This window comes from Chelmon rostratus, chromosome 10 (assembly GCF_017976325.1).
Source record: "Chelmon rostratus isolate fCheRos1 chromosome 10, fCheRos1.pri, whole genome shotgun sequence".
Lineage (NCBI taxonomy): Eukaryota > Metazoa > Chordata > Actinopteri > Chaetodontiformes > Chaetodontidae > Chelmon > Chelmon rostratus.
Genome location: NC_055667.1, coordinates 28,082,501 through 28,097,879, shown reverse-complemented (window position 1 = coordinate 28,097,879; position 15,379 = coordinate 28,082,501). Strand labels below are relative to the sequence as shown.

The window sequence follows — 15,379 nt, the reverse complement described above, 5'->3', positions numbered from 1 at the left end:
TCCTGAGAGTCTCTGTGGCGTTTTTGCTTTGTTGCGGTCGAGGAGGTCGGTCGGTCGGTCGGGTTTTCACGGGGCACTGCGGCCAGCTGACGCCCGCCTTTGTTGAGGTTTCAGGTGTATGGCAGAAGGTCCGTTTTTAAATAGCAGCAGCAACATGAAAGTTCATCGTTAGAATTCTACTAATAACAATAATAACAATAGTAATGGCCATCTCAGAGTTTAACAGACAAACACAGTAAGACAGAGCAGTCCTCCTCTTCCTCTGAAACCTGGACCAGGGAGGGGAGGAGCAAAATGTTTAGGTCCACGAAGAAGAGGTGAAGAGTAGGTCCAATGGAGAGAAGAAGAAGAAGAAGAAGAAGAGGGAGAGAGGGAGGAAGGAGGGGGGTCAAACAGAACGATGCTGAGGTTTCGTTGGTGTTACGTCTACATTTGTAAAAAGTAGAAGAAGTAGGAGGTAAAACTGCCACCAGCAATCAACACTTAACCTCCCCCTCCCCCCCCCACACACACACACACACAAACACACACACGCACACACACCCTCCCTCCCCTCCTACAGAAATACACTCTGATTCTTCTCAGGTTTTCAGATGAACTGACTATTTACAGCAGCACACGAACGAACCCGCACGGACGAAAGAAAAGATTCAAGATTTGAGTGTTTGAAAAGTTTCTTCATCGCTGCAACAGAGTCTGATTCTCCCCCCCGAAAAATGTAGAAACCTTGAAGACATCAGGTGGTGAAGAAGAAGTAAACTGGCTTCTGGTGGGAATGTTACCATTCACTCGCAGAGTGTGTGTGTGTGTGTGTGTGTGTGTGTGCGCGTGTGTGTGTGTGTGTGAGAGAGTCGGCAGGTCTGGTCTGAGGTATTTCCTGGCGGTCAACATGGCGTCTTGGATGCATAAGTAGCGAGTTGCTCCCTGGGTAAAGGGGTGAGGTGGGCGGGGGCTCAGGTGAGCTTTCAGGTGAGGGGAAAGTGCTGAAGGACACAGAGAGCTTATATACAAGCGAGCACAAAAAAAAGTTTCTCTCCTCCTTTTTCTTTTTTAAACCACACTCCTTTTTTTTCTCTTTTCTTTTCCAGTTTCCCCCCTGCAGTCCCTCCGGACTCAAAGTCTTTTCCGTGTTTAGTGCTTTCTTTTAGGATCAGTCAAACCGCTTCTCTTTCTGTCAGTCACTTGGGAAGAGTAAAAAAAAAACAAACAAAAAAACTCACTGGACTCCCAAAAAACAAGAAACGAATCAAATGAGAAGCGCTGGTCGAACAGCCAGCGTCAGCAGGGCCGAGCGAGGGAGTCTTAACTCTCATCATCAAAACACGGCGCTGAAGCTCCACGGAGACGTCGCGTCTCCACCCCCGAGGAGGCGGAGTCTTCTCCTTTAAACCACACCTCACAGTCTTCTTCACTCCTCCTCCTCCTCTCCTCCACACTCCTCTGCTCAGAGTGCAGTGCTGATTGTGAGGTGCTTCCAGAGAGGAGAGGAGGAGTTCCTCCACAGTTCCAATGCTCCTCCTTCCCCCCTCCTCAGGCAGTATGGGAGGGGGGGGGTGTTTTGGGGTAGGTTACCTTTTCTCCAAAAACAAAAACGGGCCACAGTTTCGGAGGAGAAGGCAGATGAGGAGAAACCAGCGAGCCCAGATTACAGGAGGGGAGTCAGAAACAAGAGGAGGTCGATCAGGAGAGACAGGGAGGTGCAGACGGACACAAAACAAACGGAATGAGGTGTGTGTGTGTGTGTGTGTGTGTGTGTGTGTGTGTGCGCTCCCACATCCCCCCCACATCAGTTCTGCTGCAGGATGAGGTTCTCCAGCTCGTCTGCAGAGCGAAGCAGGAAGGCGGCCGACTCCCGGTAGCCGGCGATCAGCTGACGCACGGCCGTGATCTCCGGTTGGCTGAGCTGGGTCGACGCCCCGCCCCCTCCTGCACCCCCGCTGCCCCGCCCGCCCAGGCTGTTGTTGGTGGAGGCAGAGGAGGAGGAGTTACTGATGTTGGCAGAGGAGAGGGATTTCATGCTGAGGTCTGTGGGGCCTGAAGAGGAGAGGAGAGGAGAGGAGAGGAGAGGAGAGGAGAGGACAGGAGAGGAGAGGACAGGAGAGGAGAGGAGAGAAGAGAAGAAGACAGGAGAGGAGAGGGGGGGGGGGGGGAGGGGAGGAGAGGAGAGGAGAGGAGAGAAAAAGAGAGGAGAGGAGAAGACAGGAGAGGAGAGGAGAGAAGAAGACAGGAGAGGAGAAGACAGGAGAGGAGAGGAGAGGAGAGAAGAAGAGAGGAGAGGAGAGGAGAAGACAGGAGAGGAGAGGAGAGGAGAGAAGAAGACAGGAGAGGAGAGGAGAGGGGGGGAAGAGAGGAGAGGGGAGGAGAGGAGAGGAGAGGAGAGAAAAAGAGAGGAGAGGAGAAGACAGGAGAGGAGAGGGGAGGAGAGGAGAGGAGAGAAGAAGACAGGAGAGGAGAGGAGAGGAGAGGAGAGGAGAGGAGAGGAGAGGAGAAGACAGGAGAGGAGAGGAGAGAAGAAGACAGGAGAGGAGAGGAGAGAAGAAGACAGGAGTGGAGAGGAGAGGAGAGAAGAAGACAGGAGAGGAGAGGAGAGGAGAGGAGAGAAGAAGACAGTAGAGGAGAGGAGAGAAGAGGAAAGGAGAGGAGAGGAGAGAAGAAGACAGGAGAGGAAAGGAGAGGAGAGAAGAAGACATGAGAGGAGAGGAGAGGAGAGGAGAGGAGAGGAGAGAAGAAGACAGGAGAGGAGAGGAGATGAGAAGATGAAGATCAGTCATCCCAACATAACTGTTAGAACATCATTAAGAAATATTTCCTACTTTACTTTCTCCACTCTGTACATTAAACTTGTTGCATTTTATCACCTGAGGCAACTATATATATACATATATGTATATATATGTATATATGTATATATATGTATATATGTATGTATATGTGTATATATGTATATATGTATGTATATGAGTATGTATGTATATCGCCCTCTTGAGGACTGAGGTTCAGGCTGTGTTTGTGCCGGCTGGGCCAGGCATTGATGTGTGTGTGGATCGTGTGTGGGGTCAAAGGAAGCTGCAGAGAGACTAACACACATCTAATAAAGCCATTTTCCAGCTCTCTGTCACAGTAATGAAGCTGATGAGCGAACAGAAACATGGCGGCAGTAACGCCACTGTAGGCGCCTCCATCAGCTGAACCTTTCACCTTGCTGCAGTGCTGTACAGGTGTACATGACCTGCTGTGCACACCTGTCCAACTCTGTGCTGAACAACCGTCCTGTTATCAAAGCTGTGACTTGAAACAATTCCAGAAACTGATGGACACAAAGAGACAAAAAGTTTGAGAAGCCGTAATAATCTCAGACGGTGTTTATTTCAGCGTCATATTTAAGCCCCCGTCTGCTGCTCTGTCTGCCGTCACTGCTCTTTTCTCCTCATTCATCCACAAATTACCTGCTCACACTCCTGCTTTCAGTCACCTCCTCTGTTATTCACTCTGCCTTCTCATTATTTCACCTCGCCCATCTCCCCCCTGTCTCCACAAAGCCCCTCTTCCTCTGTCCCCCACTGCTCTCCCATCCTCACCGTTGCTCTGTGCAGCAGCGCCGGTCGTCAGGGAAACGGGGTGTTGCATGGCAGCGCCCAGGCCCGGGTATCCACGGTAACCGTAGCTGAGTCCGGCTCCGTTGATGTAGAGCTGGGTGTCCTGGGAGGAGAAGGCTGATGCGGCCAGGGAGTAGGCGGAGTGAGCGAGGGACGGCGGCTCCCTCAGACCTCCTCCGCCGCTGGACGGCTTGTCCACACAGATCTGCTCATCCTGGAGGAGCGGGCAGGAAATGAGGAGCTTTACTTTCAAAATATGACACAGCGAGCTGGTGGACGGACATGAAGCTCGGAGTTATTAATTAATAATTAATACTCGTTTTATGGGCTTGAGCTTCAGCTGAGTTTTTCTGCACATTAATTACTTAAATACAAAACATCAAGTGAAGCCGTTTTCCTCATCACAGCTAAACACGGCCACACTCCGTATACGTACGTGATAGGCTTCGAGGCGCATCCTCTTTGCGGCGTTGCGGGATTCGCTCTCGCAGGCGGCAGCCAGAATGTTCTCAGCCATGGCTGAGGTGAGGTGAGGTGGAGTAGGACGAGTCTGCGCACAACAGAATGACATCATGGAGTCAGATCACTGAGTCAGTTAGAGCAACAGGCGGTTCTAATGAACAGGATGTTCAGACAGAACAGCTGAAGTTATGACGGACCAGTGGATCTACATACAGGATGAGTTTTATTCTGATTATATTAAACTGGAGCGAGTCTGAACAGCACAGGCAGCACGCTGACGAGGTTTTACTGCTGGCAAACATCCACAGTTTCCAGTTTTAACTGTCAACAGTAAAATGTTTTCTAAAAAGATGATTCCTGTTAAACTTCACTGATTCTGTCTGAAAGTGAAAATCGATTAAATTAAATGAGCTTCATGATTTCTTCTGTTGTGAACTCTTGTGTCCACACTACGTTGACTTGCTGTGGTGGCCAGTGAGTAAAAGCTGAGTTCATTCATACAGTGTAGCATCGCGTTTGACCACTGGGGGGCAGCAGAGACATTTCAATGACTGGCTCAGAGTGAAGCAGCCTCTGGTCTGTCAGACTACTGTGTGCTGTCACTGGTCACTAACGCTCCCATCATGCACCTCTGCTGCATCACTACAGGAACACTCACCCACAATGCCTCAGCTCCGACTAATTCAAATAATGCACTTAATTTGTCGAATATAAACAGAGTTGGGTGAGACAAACTGAAAGTAGCTCCCGCAGCACGTCTGTCTGGAACATTTAGTCACGTTTATTCGGCAGCTCCAAACTCTGCAGTATTTCTGTTTCTATGAGGACACTCAGCCTGTGAGTGAGGGGCAGTTTCCACCGTCTGACAGCATGAAGGTCTTTGTTAAAGCCTTCCATTAGTTTTTAATTACTAGTAAAGATCGCGGTGTATGAATCATGTGTGTCACTGCACACACCCTGCTGGTTCCTGCTGATGTTGTGTGTAACAGAACACATCTGGCCGTTTCAGTCTTTGTTCTGAACAGGGGGAGCTACTTTATTAATCCTCTTGGGGAAATTCAATTTGATATGCGTCTGACCTGAAACAGCGTACGCACGAAGAAATACTGCAGAGTCTTTGTTAGTTCTTCCATTATGACATTCTGCACTGTGTCACATCTGCACACTGAAATAAATTGACTGGAACATGTTGTTTCTATAGTTACAACCCATTTACAGACACATTTTTATCATCTTTTCACAGAGGATGCTAATTGTTTGTTGTTAGTCGCCCATGCTGCGGTGACAGTTGCAGCCTAATGCCGAAGACACGGCAAACATATTACATTATAGACATGCAATGCATCATATTGTTGTGGTTTCTATTTGAGAATCAACTGTTGAACAACGGCAGAGCGCTCAGGGAGGGAAAAACAAGGTTAAACATGCATATTTAGAGCCTTTTATTCTGCTTCTGCATCTGAATAAAATGCAGACAGTAACACACATTAATGATGATTTTTTGGGAATATCATATTTCAGCCACCTGTTTGGGAAGACAGAAATCTTTTGTAGTGTAAATAAACACAGACTGAAATCAGCAGCTAACGTGAAAGTCAAGCAGAACGAAGAACAAAGGTTTTCTTTGAGAGAATAATTGGTAGGACCACATACAGAAACATTATACATCTAACGCAGTCCGCCACAACATTAAAACCCCTTCTGACCCGTCGGCACCTGAACCGGTCTCGTGGTGCGTCACCGCGCTGCCGTTCACTTCACCTGCAGGAGGTTTGATCGTCTAAATTCCTGCCATCAGTTTATTCTCTCCTGCCCTCAACCTGCATTTGAATCTGTCCGAAGTAGAAACTTTCTCAAAGTGTTTTCCCTTTTTTTCCTGTGAGACACTTCAGCATGCAGAACCACGATGGAGACATTTAGCGACTGAAGCACACGTGCTAACTGAAGCTCGAGCACATACACAGATACTCCACACTCTGCACACATCAGGAAACAAGAGAGCACGTCTCCGAGCTCTGCTCCAGATGACTGAATGACAAAAGAATCAAGGCCAGCAGTGCATTATGGGAATTACTGGCTGAACAAGTTGCTGATCCTCCAGACTCCCGGGGTCAAACAACATATTGTACTGTGTAGAAACTGTACAGCAGAACAGAGAAGCACAGGAAAAGATGTGGCCGAACTACATCCAGGCACACGATCTGTTCCAGAAATATGAATATAAAAGGAAAAATCAGGAACAGAAATAGCTTCAATGTTTTACTCGATAAAGTATTTTCAGGATGAAGACGAGACTGACGGCGTTTACGCCTGCACAGCTCAGACTGAACCACACCGGCTCCTCCACACCGCCTAATGCTGCGTTCAAGTCATGCTGGGATAAAAGAAGCATCAGAACAGGATCACAAACCACTGCTGCACGACCACAGCTATGACTCCTTCATAGAACACAGTCAGACCTGCTGGAACGATTAGTCGATGAGTGCGACAGAAAATTAATTAATTTCTTTTGTCTGTTTTATTACGTTATTAGTAATAATTTTCTGTTTTTTTTCTGACATTTCATTGAAAAACGATTAATCAATGTGCAGAATGCTTGATGACGACATGATACGAACAGAAAGTATCTGCTAACAGCCCGAGCTGACAGCAGCTACAGTACCTCCATGCCGTTCTTCTTCATGCGTCGGCAGGACTTGAGGTAGGTGCGGATGCGCTTTCGGGCGCGTTCCTGGAATTCTGGGAACTGTCTGCTGCAGGACTCGATGATGGCCTGGATCTTCTCCTTGGGCTGTTTGGAGATGGGAACCATCCGGTCCAAGTTCTCATCCACAAACAGGCGCACAAACATCTGCGGGACGGAGAAAAGTGGCGGGGTTGGTAAAGCGGGGGCTTTGTGTGCGGAGCTGCATGTAGTTTCTGCTCCAGGGGGTGTATACGTGTGTGTCTGTACTTGTGTTAAAGAGGAGCAGCTCTAAAAAACACCTCTGACAGCTGGGCAGGTCGTGTACAGCATGTTTATCACAGCTGGTTTGATGTAATCAGAGCAGATGAGCTGAACTACACAGTTAATGTGCTGAAAAACCAAAACAATGAGCTAAAAGGAGCTAAAATTGATCCAAATGGAGCTGAACTGTGTTTCCTCCATGTGCAGGTGGGTGTGTCAGTATGTTTCTGGGGGACAGCTTATTGGTCCCGGTGGGGACAGCTGAAGGTCACCGTCCCTGACTCACATTGAAAGCCTTTAGCCTCTCGGGATCCACTCCCTCCGTGTCGTTGATCTTGTCGTTGTCGTCGTGGTCGTCGTGGTCGTCGTCGTCATCGTCGGGGGCGACCTGGCTGCCGTGACGACCCATGGTCAGGTCCTCGGCACTCAAGTCCATCTTCACGCTGTCGTAGCTGCCACCAGAACTGTACTGAGGGGACTAAAGACACGAGCAGATGTGTGAGTGTCTCTGCGCAGCCACACTCCTCTGTGTGTTTTTACCATTTATGGGCTTGAGTGCTCCATCGTTCCAGAGACTGTGTCCTTAATAAAACACTAATTAAGAGTCTCATTAGGAGCTGACAGCTTGCCAATGAGACCGCCCTGAAATACAAAGATTTAGGTCTTTGGTGGAGACAGTGGACAGACGTGATGGAGACAAATATCAGTCCACAAAAAGAAATGAAGGATGAGCCTTTAAATCAATTCAAATCTCTAATGTAAAGAATTCAATATTCAAGCTTCCGCTCTCAAAACGAGCGTCCAGACTGGGGGGGGGTCCGGCACGAGGAATGATACTGGGGCGTCTGCTGTCATGGCAACAGCTGCAGGTCTTTCCTGCAGCTCACCTGCGTTTAGGTGTCACTGTGAACGGTGTTTGCTGATTAGACCTCGTTATCGAGGACTCTGCAGTCACACCTTGAGTCACCTGATGCTGTTTTAATTCAGCTGCCTGCTCAGCTGCTCTTCTTCATCACCAGGTGTAATTATCTTTTTACAGTTTCATATATTCTTTGAGTGTTTTTCTGACACGAAGGCAGTTATTAATTTGTGTTTCTAATCAGAGCGCTGCCGTGATTAGCCGACCGGCAGAATATTAATCAGCAACTGTTGAGATGATTAATCAATAATGGCTGCAGCTTCCTCAGAGTGACGATGTCCTGCTTTTCTTTTCTGATGGTTCAGAGTAAATGATTGATTGATAGGAAAATAATCATTAGTTTCAATCTTCTAATGAGCTGATGGGAGGTGACCTGCGAGGACTCAGGGTGTGTGTGTGTGTGCGCGTTTCTGTGTGTGTGAGTTTCTGTGTGTTTGTGTATTTCTGTGTGTGTGCGTTTGTGTGCTTCTATGTGTGTGTGTGTGTGTGTGTTTCTATGTGTGTGCATGTGTGTTTCTGTGGGTGTATTTGTGTTTGTGTGTGAGTGCGTGTGTATTTCTGTGTGTGTGTGAGTATTTGCCTTTGTGTGTTTCTATGTGTGTTTGTGTGTGTGTGTGTGTGTGTCAGACTGTCTGACAGTCATGTTTTCAAGGCCGGTGTTCATTGTTTGTCAGTTTCTGCCTTTCAGCTTCGTACAAAGACGCTGCGAGGAGGAAGGAGGGAGCGCTCCTCTGGTCACCCTGCACCTCCTCTCTCCATCTCGCCTCACTGTTACCTCCATCTTTTCATTTTCTTCTCCGTTGGGTAACTCCTCTTTACAAATGACCGTGTGGGCCTTTCATGTCTCAACAAAGACGGCCTAAATACGACGATGTGGAAGCGGCAATTAACTAAATCAAGCAAAGATTTCATGTTTACTGTTGCAGATGATCTCAGTGTGAATAAATGGAAGCAAATGGGCTTTTCTGAAAGAGACAAACTTGTGAGTGCAGACAAGAGCAGGAAGCGGAGGAGAAGCTGGACTAATGCAATGTCCCTTTGTTAGCGACGTCTTCACCTTATTAACTACAGACGCACCATTATTTTATCTACCAGGACCTTCAGCTGAGTTTTCTCTGTGAAAACATCAGATGTTCAGGAGCTGCTTCTCCGCTGATCAGCGGGTGAAGATGAATAAACAACGACCTTTAACACTGTTACTGTCCAACAGTCCCACACTGATGTTAGTTCATAACGTATGAATACTACACTGAACATGGCTGCAGCCCCGGTGTGTGCATGTGTGTGTGTGTGTGTGTGTGTGTGTGCGTGCGTGGTCTCACCTTGCCCCCGTACTCCCTGCCGTCTCGGTCCAGTCGCAGCTCTGCGCTGTGTGTGTGGGACTGGGAGTGTGTGTTGGGAACATGTGCATTGTGTGTGTGGAGCGTGTGTGTGTGGGGCAGGTGAGGTTGCGGGGCCAGGGGCGGTTTGGCAGCCAGCGGGTACTTCCTGCGGAGCTCCTCGGGCGCGTTTGGATGCAGAGCACCGAGCAGCGCGGCGGCCGCTGCGGACACGGTGACGGGCAGGTGTGAGGCGGACAGGGGCAGCCGCTGAGGGGGCGGGTCGCTCAGGTTCATCGGCTGCTGGTCCTCGGACGACGAGGAGGAGGAAGTGGGCGTGCTGAAGTCCAGCGGGGCGGGGCCACCGTTGCCATTGACGACCTCGGTTTCCCTGACTATGGCAGCGTCGGTTACGGCGGAGGAGGGCGGGGTCAGGGCAGGCAGGCCGTTCCCGCTGCCGCTCTCTGATGATGAGTCCTCTGAAAAGAGACAGACGGGTTTAATTCCACACGTCGAGCAGACGAACACGGAGCTGAAGCCTCGAGCTCAGCGACGACGTGCAGCTCATCTTCATCACGTGTGGACAAAGACATACAACAGTCTGAAATCTGCAAACGCAAACAAGTAACCACACGCAGACACACACATCTCATCTTCAGAGTGTCTTCGGGTAACGTTCGAGCTGTACTGCTTCTACTCTTTGAAGACCTTGAAGAACTTATTTCTGCTTGTTCATAACTTGTCCTCTCTGTCTCTTCTGCTTCCCTCCATCTCTCAGTTTTAAAGACGTATTTCCTGCTTTTCCCGCCCGTCTTTTCTTTAGCATGAAGAAAGCTTGTGACTCTGGATTCCTGCAGGCAAAGTTTACGTCACAATAACTGGACGATCTTTACATGAAGAGAAGAATTCTAGCGTTAGCTTTGGCATTTAAAGCAGCCTATAAGCTACACGACACTACGTGCATCGTCTTACCACAATCATTCCCGTGTTTGCATGTTGCTGCAGAGAACATGTGACACAAGGAGCTTTATTGGTGTGACGGCAACATAATTACAGCAAAAACTCTGCTCTGTATTTTTAGAGTGATTACAGAGAGCTCTTATTCTGTGTGAACTGGTCATTAACATTACAGATGTCATATGACTGCTGCTAACTGGCATTGTGCTGAACACACACGCACACACACACACACACACACACAGACACACACAGACACACACACACACACAGACACACACACACACACACAGTGTTGACGCAATAATTTCACGCCTATTTTCTTCCTTCATGAAGCAGCCAAATCTGTGATTGAGGTTCTTATTAGCTTTGCTTCTGTTCATTTTTAGAAATTAATACATTCTCCATCCTTTCACCAACACCACCCAATTCACTAAAAGACAACGGCGGAAACTACACCCTCAGAAATCCTGAAATCCTCTCAACACGTCTCCGCCCTGCTCTCACTGTAAACTGCTCACTATCAGCTTCACGCTGCTATTTTTCTCTGCAGAACGTTTGCATTTTATTTTACGCTGTGCAAGTGTTCATGTTGTTGTGTCCACCTCTGTATTATTCAACGGAAGAAAAAAGAACTTAATCATTTTGCAGCAAATCTCGTCACGGCAGCCACAACTGTCTCACAGCTGGAATGAAACCGGGGGACAGTTCTTGTCTTCCTGCAGCCGGCAGGACTGTGACAGCGAGGAAATAACCTCCACACTGTCTGCTGGTGGGAAGAAAATCATGAGTCCTTCAAATTATTCTGCAATCTAAAGAAGTTCTCTAACGCCGTGAGCTGACTGCTAACGCCTTCCTGCAGACCAGCGGCGTGCAGCTTCTCCAAAGCGCCGCAGATGAGGTTGTGTGTAATGAGTGAAAAGCAGCGAGTCCTCAGAGAGGCTGCATGCAGCCGCTGTGGAGGCTGAGTCGAGTGCAGCGTCTCTTTATTTGATTAAACCCATCCAGTCTGCAGCCCGGCCACACAATAGCACAGTCAACACCCTGCAGTATGACAGAGGCCCCTCCCCCGCCCGACCCTCGCCCTCCTCATCATCGGCACCGAGCTCGTCTTCCTCCCACTTTGTCTGAATCTGGGTGACGTCCTCTTCCTCAGTGGACACAGAGTATGAATTTCAGTGAGAAGCTGCATCGACACCTTGTTGATATTAACGCATCAATATGAGCTGGAGCTCGCCAGGTGGTTCAGTCCACTGGTTTTAAACTAACGCTGGGATCAGACGACACGATGTTTTAGTCTTTGACGATGGTCGCCGTGTCAGAAACTCTCGAAAGACTACACGTATGACCCCGACCAATCACAGCACGTCTTATTCCACGATCACGCACGAGTTCAGATGTCATCAGGAGGCGGGTGAAGCAACTGTCAATCAAGCTGACAGAAGTGTCGTGTACTGAAAAAAAAGAAAAAACGGCTGCGGATGCAAGAGGCGATGCGGACTTCAGCCACTTCAGTCTTTAGTTCCACATGTAGTCGTTTTATTTCCATCGTTATTTATCCTACAGGCTCGGCTACTTTAACGTTAGCCGCTAGCTAACCATCTGCTACTGGAGCAATGATGAGCACATTTCCTGCACTTCGTCTTTTTGACTCGGTCGTGGTTCTCCGTCCAGGAGAACAGGCAGGGGTACTCGTGGGGGCGTCCCGGCACGTCACACTACACGGGGAAAGACGCCGAGGGGCCGCTAGATGAGATGAGTGTTTTCTGGGTCTTTTCTCTCATCTTCTGCTGGATAATTCAGCCTCTCAGGGCTTTAGCTGTTACAGAAATGAACTGCTAAGATGACGTCCCAAAATTTGCTAATTGTGCTGCAGCTCTGAATGGAAAGACTAAAGAAAAGGGGCTTTACTGGAGTTAAATGCTTCAGTATTTATTGCCAAAGCAGGTTCAACATCCTTTTCTCTCCATCTCCGTCTGCAGCTCTGTTCAGGCAGACAGGCTGCTAAATAAGTGATCATGGAATAAATGGTGTGTGCCAGGCGGGCTGGCAGGCAGGATGGATGCCTGTCGCCTGGCTGTTAAGTTTTATTGTTGTGAGGAGACTACTGGTCCACAGTCCCACGTGCACACACACGCTCAAAGACAGAGAGGAAATATGTAGAAACATAGAGAGAAACTGCCTTCATGCAATTTACAATTTTACCCCAATTCATGGTTCGCTGATTAAAAGGAGTAAAAGATGAGCTGCAGCATCACAAACGTGCACACAGATGGAGATTTTGACCGATGAACACAGAGAGAAACTGAATGAGACAGAGCAGAAAGATCGGATGAATGAAAGCGGCTCCAATTAAAGATGATTGGAGGATAGAGACGGGGAGGGGGGCAAAAGAGGAAGAGGAGGTCATCTGAATGAGTCAACTGTGCAAAAAAAAAAAGCCTGCAGTATCCAGCTGGATGGAAGGAGAAGAAAGTAATAGAAAGAGAAAGAGAGAGGGGGCTGAAGATGGTATCGACTGTGTCATTCGTTCAGCGGGGGAGGGAGGGAGGGAGGAGGGAGGGGTGGAGTGCAAACCGCTGCACGGAGAGAGGAAGAGATGGGTAGGGAGAGCTTAAGGGGGAGAGGGAGAGAGAGAGGGTGATACACTGTCGAGGGAGGTACAGCCAGGCAGAAGGAAAGAGGTCAGGAGGAGGAGGCAGAGAGGGGAGGGAGGGAGGGGGTCATGGCTCGGGGGTGGGGGCAGCAGGAGGAGGAGAGGATGAGGGAGGATTGAGATGGGGGATGGGATGGAGACTGAGGCGAAGGGGCAGACACGTGGGAGGTTTTTAGATTTTTATTCTTCCTCTTTTCTTCGTCAGCTCTCACCATTAAAATGTAAAAACATGCTGCTGCTGTGCATCCTGTGCTCTCTATTTCCTGCATTCTGCTTATCTGAAACATTGCACGGCCTGATTGGGCTTCATGTTAATAAAGCATGAATTTGAATTTGAGAGAGAGAAAGCGAGAGAGGAGGGCCGGCTGAATAAAAAGGGAGAGCAGAGGGAGGAGCAGGAGGGAGGCCCTGGGACCTGGAGGTAGGAGAGCATGGCAGAGTGTGTTTATGAGTGTGTGAGGAGTATTCATGCGTAGAGACGAAGGCCAACCTAATTCCTGCCGCTTCGACACAAATCCCCCCTCAGCAGCAGGACCACCGTCCCTGCCTCCATCCTCCATCCTCCATCCTCCATCCCTCCCCAGCGAGGGCTCTCCGCTCTCTCCTCAGCTTCCTTCACCGTCTGTTCTTTGTATTTTCCTCCTTACTCGCTCCACACCTGCTAAACAAGGTGCAGCCCGGTCTGTTTTCTATACTGAGGCACAGACAAGATGCAGCCTTCCTCATCCTCTGCCTCTATTCTTCATCCCTCTCCGACTCAGACAGAACCAGGAAGTAGCAGGTCCCGCCTCTCTCTGGTCTCTGCCCTCACCTTCTCTGCTGGTTTCAGATGTGATATCAGAGAGACGACGGTCTGGTTTGACAGAAGCTGAGTGTCGGGAACCAAAGGCTCAACAGTTTCATCCTGTGACGTCCGTCCGACTGCAGGACATTAATCCTGCCTGTTCACACACTTCTGTGTACTTTGGGTTCAGGCCTCTTAGTACCACCGAAGCTAAATCTTTCAGACCCTGAAAACATTTTTCTTTACAACATCCATTCCTGACTAAAAAATCAGAATTCAATCATCAGGAAACAAAGTGTTCCTGAGTCCAGGTATTAATCTCTTTATCCAATCATGTCGCTCCATCCTCGCTGTGAACCACTGAGCCTTTCAGTCATGATACTATCACCTGTTACCAATCAGCCTGTTTACCTGTGGAATGATCCAAACAGGTGTTTTTGGAGCGTTCCACATCTTTCCCAGTCTTTAGTTGCTCCTGTCACAACGTGTTTGAAACGTGTTGCTGCATCAGATCCAGAATCAGCAGATATTTACAACAATCAATGAAGCTGATGAGCTCAGACATTAGATAGAGTGGGCGGGGCTCAGGTGGAGCAACATGATGTCACATACTTCTATGCACCAATCAGGATTTAGAGTTTGAATCAAACTGTGATGACACTTGTGGGCTTTTCCTCTTATCTTGAAAGGCCACCGTCAATCAAACCTGATCAAACAGCAGACAGTCACGGTGAAGCAGACTAGATCAGAAGTTACATTAATGCAAATTAACACCAAAACTTTAACTAAACTAAACTAAAGTTCGCTTATTGAACCAAAAATATTGAATGTTATCGATAAATCCTCGATTTTTTAAAGCTGCAGGATAGAGAGTGTGCTTCTAGTGCTGCTCAACATCACACTGAGAAGCTCATCAATCACACACTGTATGCCACGTTCAGGTGTCCACATACTTTTGACCACAATGCTTCAAATGCCTGAAGTCTCCCGTCCCTCGTCACCTTCGCACGTCATGCAAAAAAAAAGTCCAGTGATTCCAACAGTGATTGGATGAGACTCAACATGTGGTCTTTAAACCCGAATCTCACAGAAAGACCACATCCAAATACCTAAATGTCATAGTCAGATCCCGGCACTCTTCATTCCTCCTCCTCCTCCTCCTCCTCCTCCCTCTGTCCATATGAAGTACAGTCAGATCGTTCTGTGTGCACACGGCTTGTGTTCGTACATGACCTTTCTGAACGCAGCAGAAGATGACAGTTAACACCAGCGTTTGCCCTTCTGTCGGGGAACTCTGCTGGGTCAGGACTAAACACTGGAAAAGCCGGCTGAAGAACAGCGCGTGAAACATCATCGTCATTCACTTCAAGCTGTTTCTCCACAGGTCGCGACACCAAAATTCAAGAGTTGTGACGCAGATAAAACAGACTCGTTCAGCCTTTCAGACGAGCGCCGCACAACGCGCTCATTCACGCGTCTGGCTTTGGACTGAGTTACACTTTTCATGATGCTCAGATCCAGAAAGGCAGAGTAATCTGTCTGCATGCACGCCGGCAGTGTGTGTGTTTGTGCTCGCTCTGCATCACAATTCTTACTGCCACAGCAACCAAATGAGGATTTCACATTCAGATGAATTTATTGAGCGCCGTTAGCTGCTGGCTTTTGGTCTATTAATTGGCAGAAAGTTGTGAAAAATGGAAATGTTTTTTACAGAATTTGTGACGCCTTCAAGTATCTTC

At 48.4% G+C, this 15,379-nt stretch overlaps 1 protein-coding gene across 2 annotated transcripts in view; it reads right to left on the bottom strand.

The window, feature by feature from the left end:
• Window positions 1-1,239: 1,239 nt before the first annotated feature.
• LOC121612539 (nucleolar protein 4-like) overlaps window positions 1,240-15,379 on the bottom strand; it is a 128,834-nt gene continuing 114,694 nt past the window's right edge. For both annotated transcript variants that reach the window (XM_041945489.1, XM_041945490.1), the window contains 6 exons: window positions 9,247-9,722; window positions 7,292-7,483; window positions 6,721-6,909; window positions 4,033-4,146; window positions 3,579-3,810; window positions 1,240-2,034 (listed from right to left, as the gene is read on the bottom strand). In XM_041945489.1, coding sequence (XP_041801423.1) covers window positions 1,787-2,034; window positions 3,579-3,810; window positions 4,033-4,146; window positions 6,721-6,909; window positions 7,292-7,483; window positions 9,247-9,722 — 1,451 coding nt within the window. In that variant the 3' untranslated portion in view covers window positions 1,240-1,786. The remainder of the gene's footprint in view (window positions 2,035-3,578; window positions 3,811-4,032; window positions 4,147-6,720; window positions 6,910-7,291; window positions 7,484-9,246; window positions 9,723-15,379) is intronic.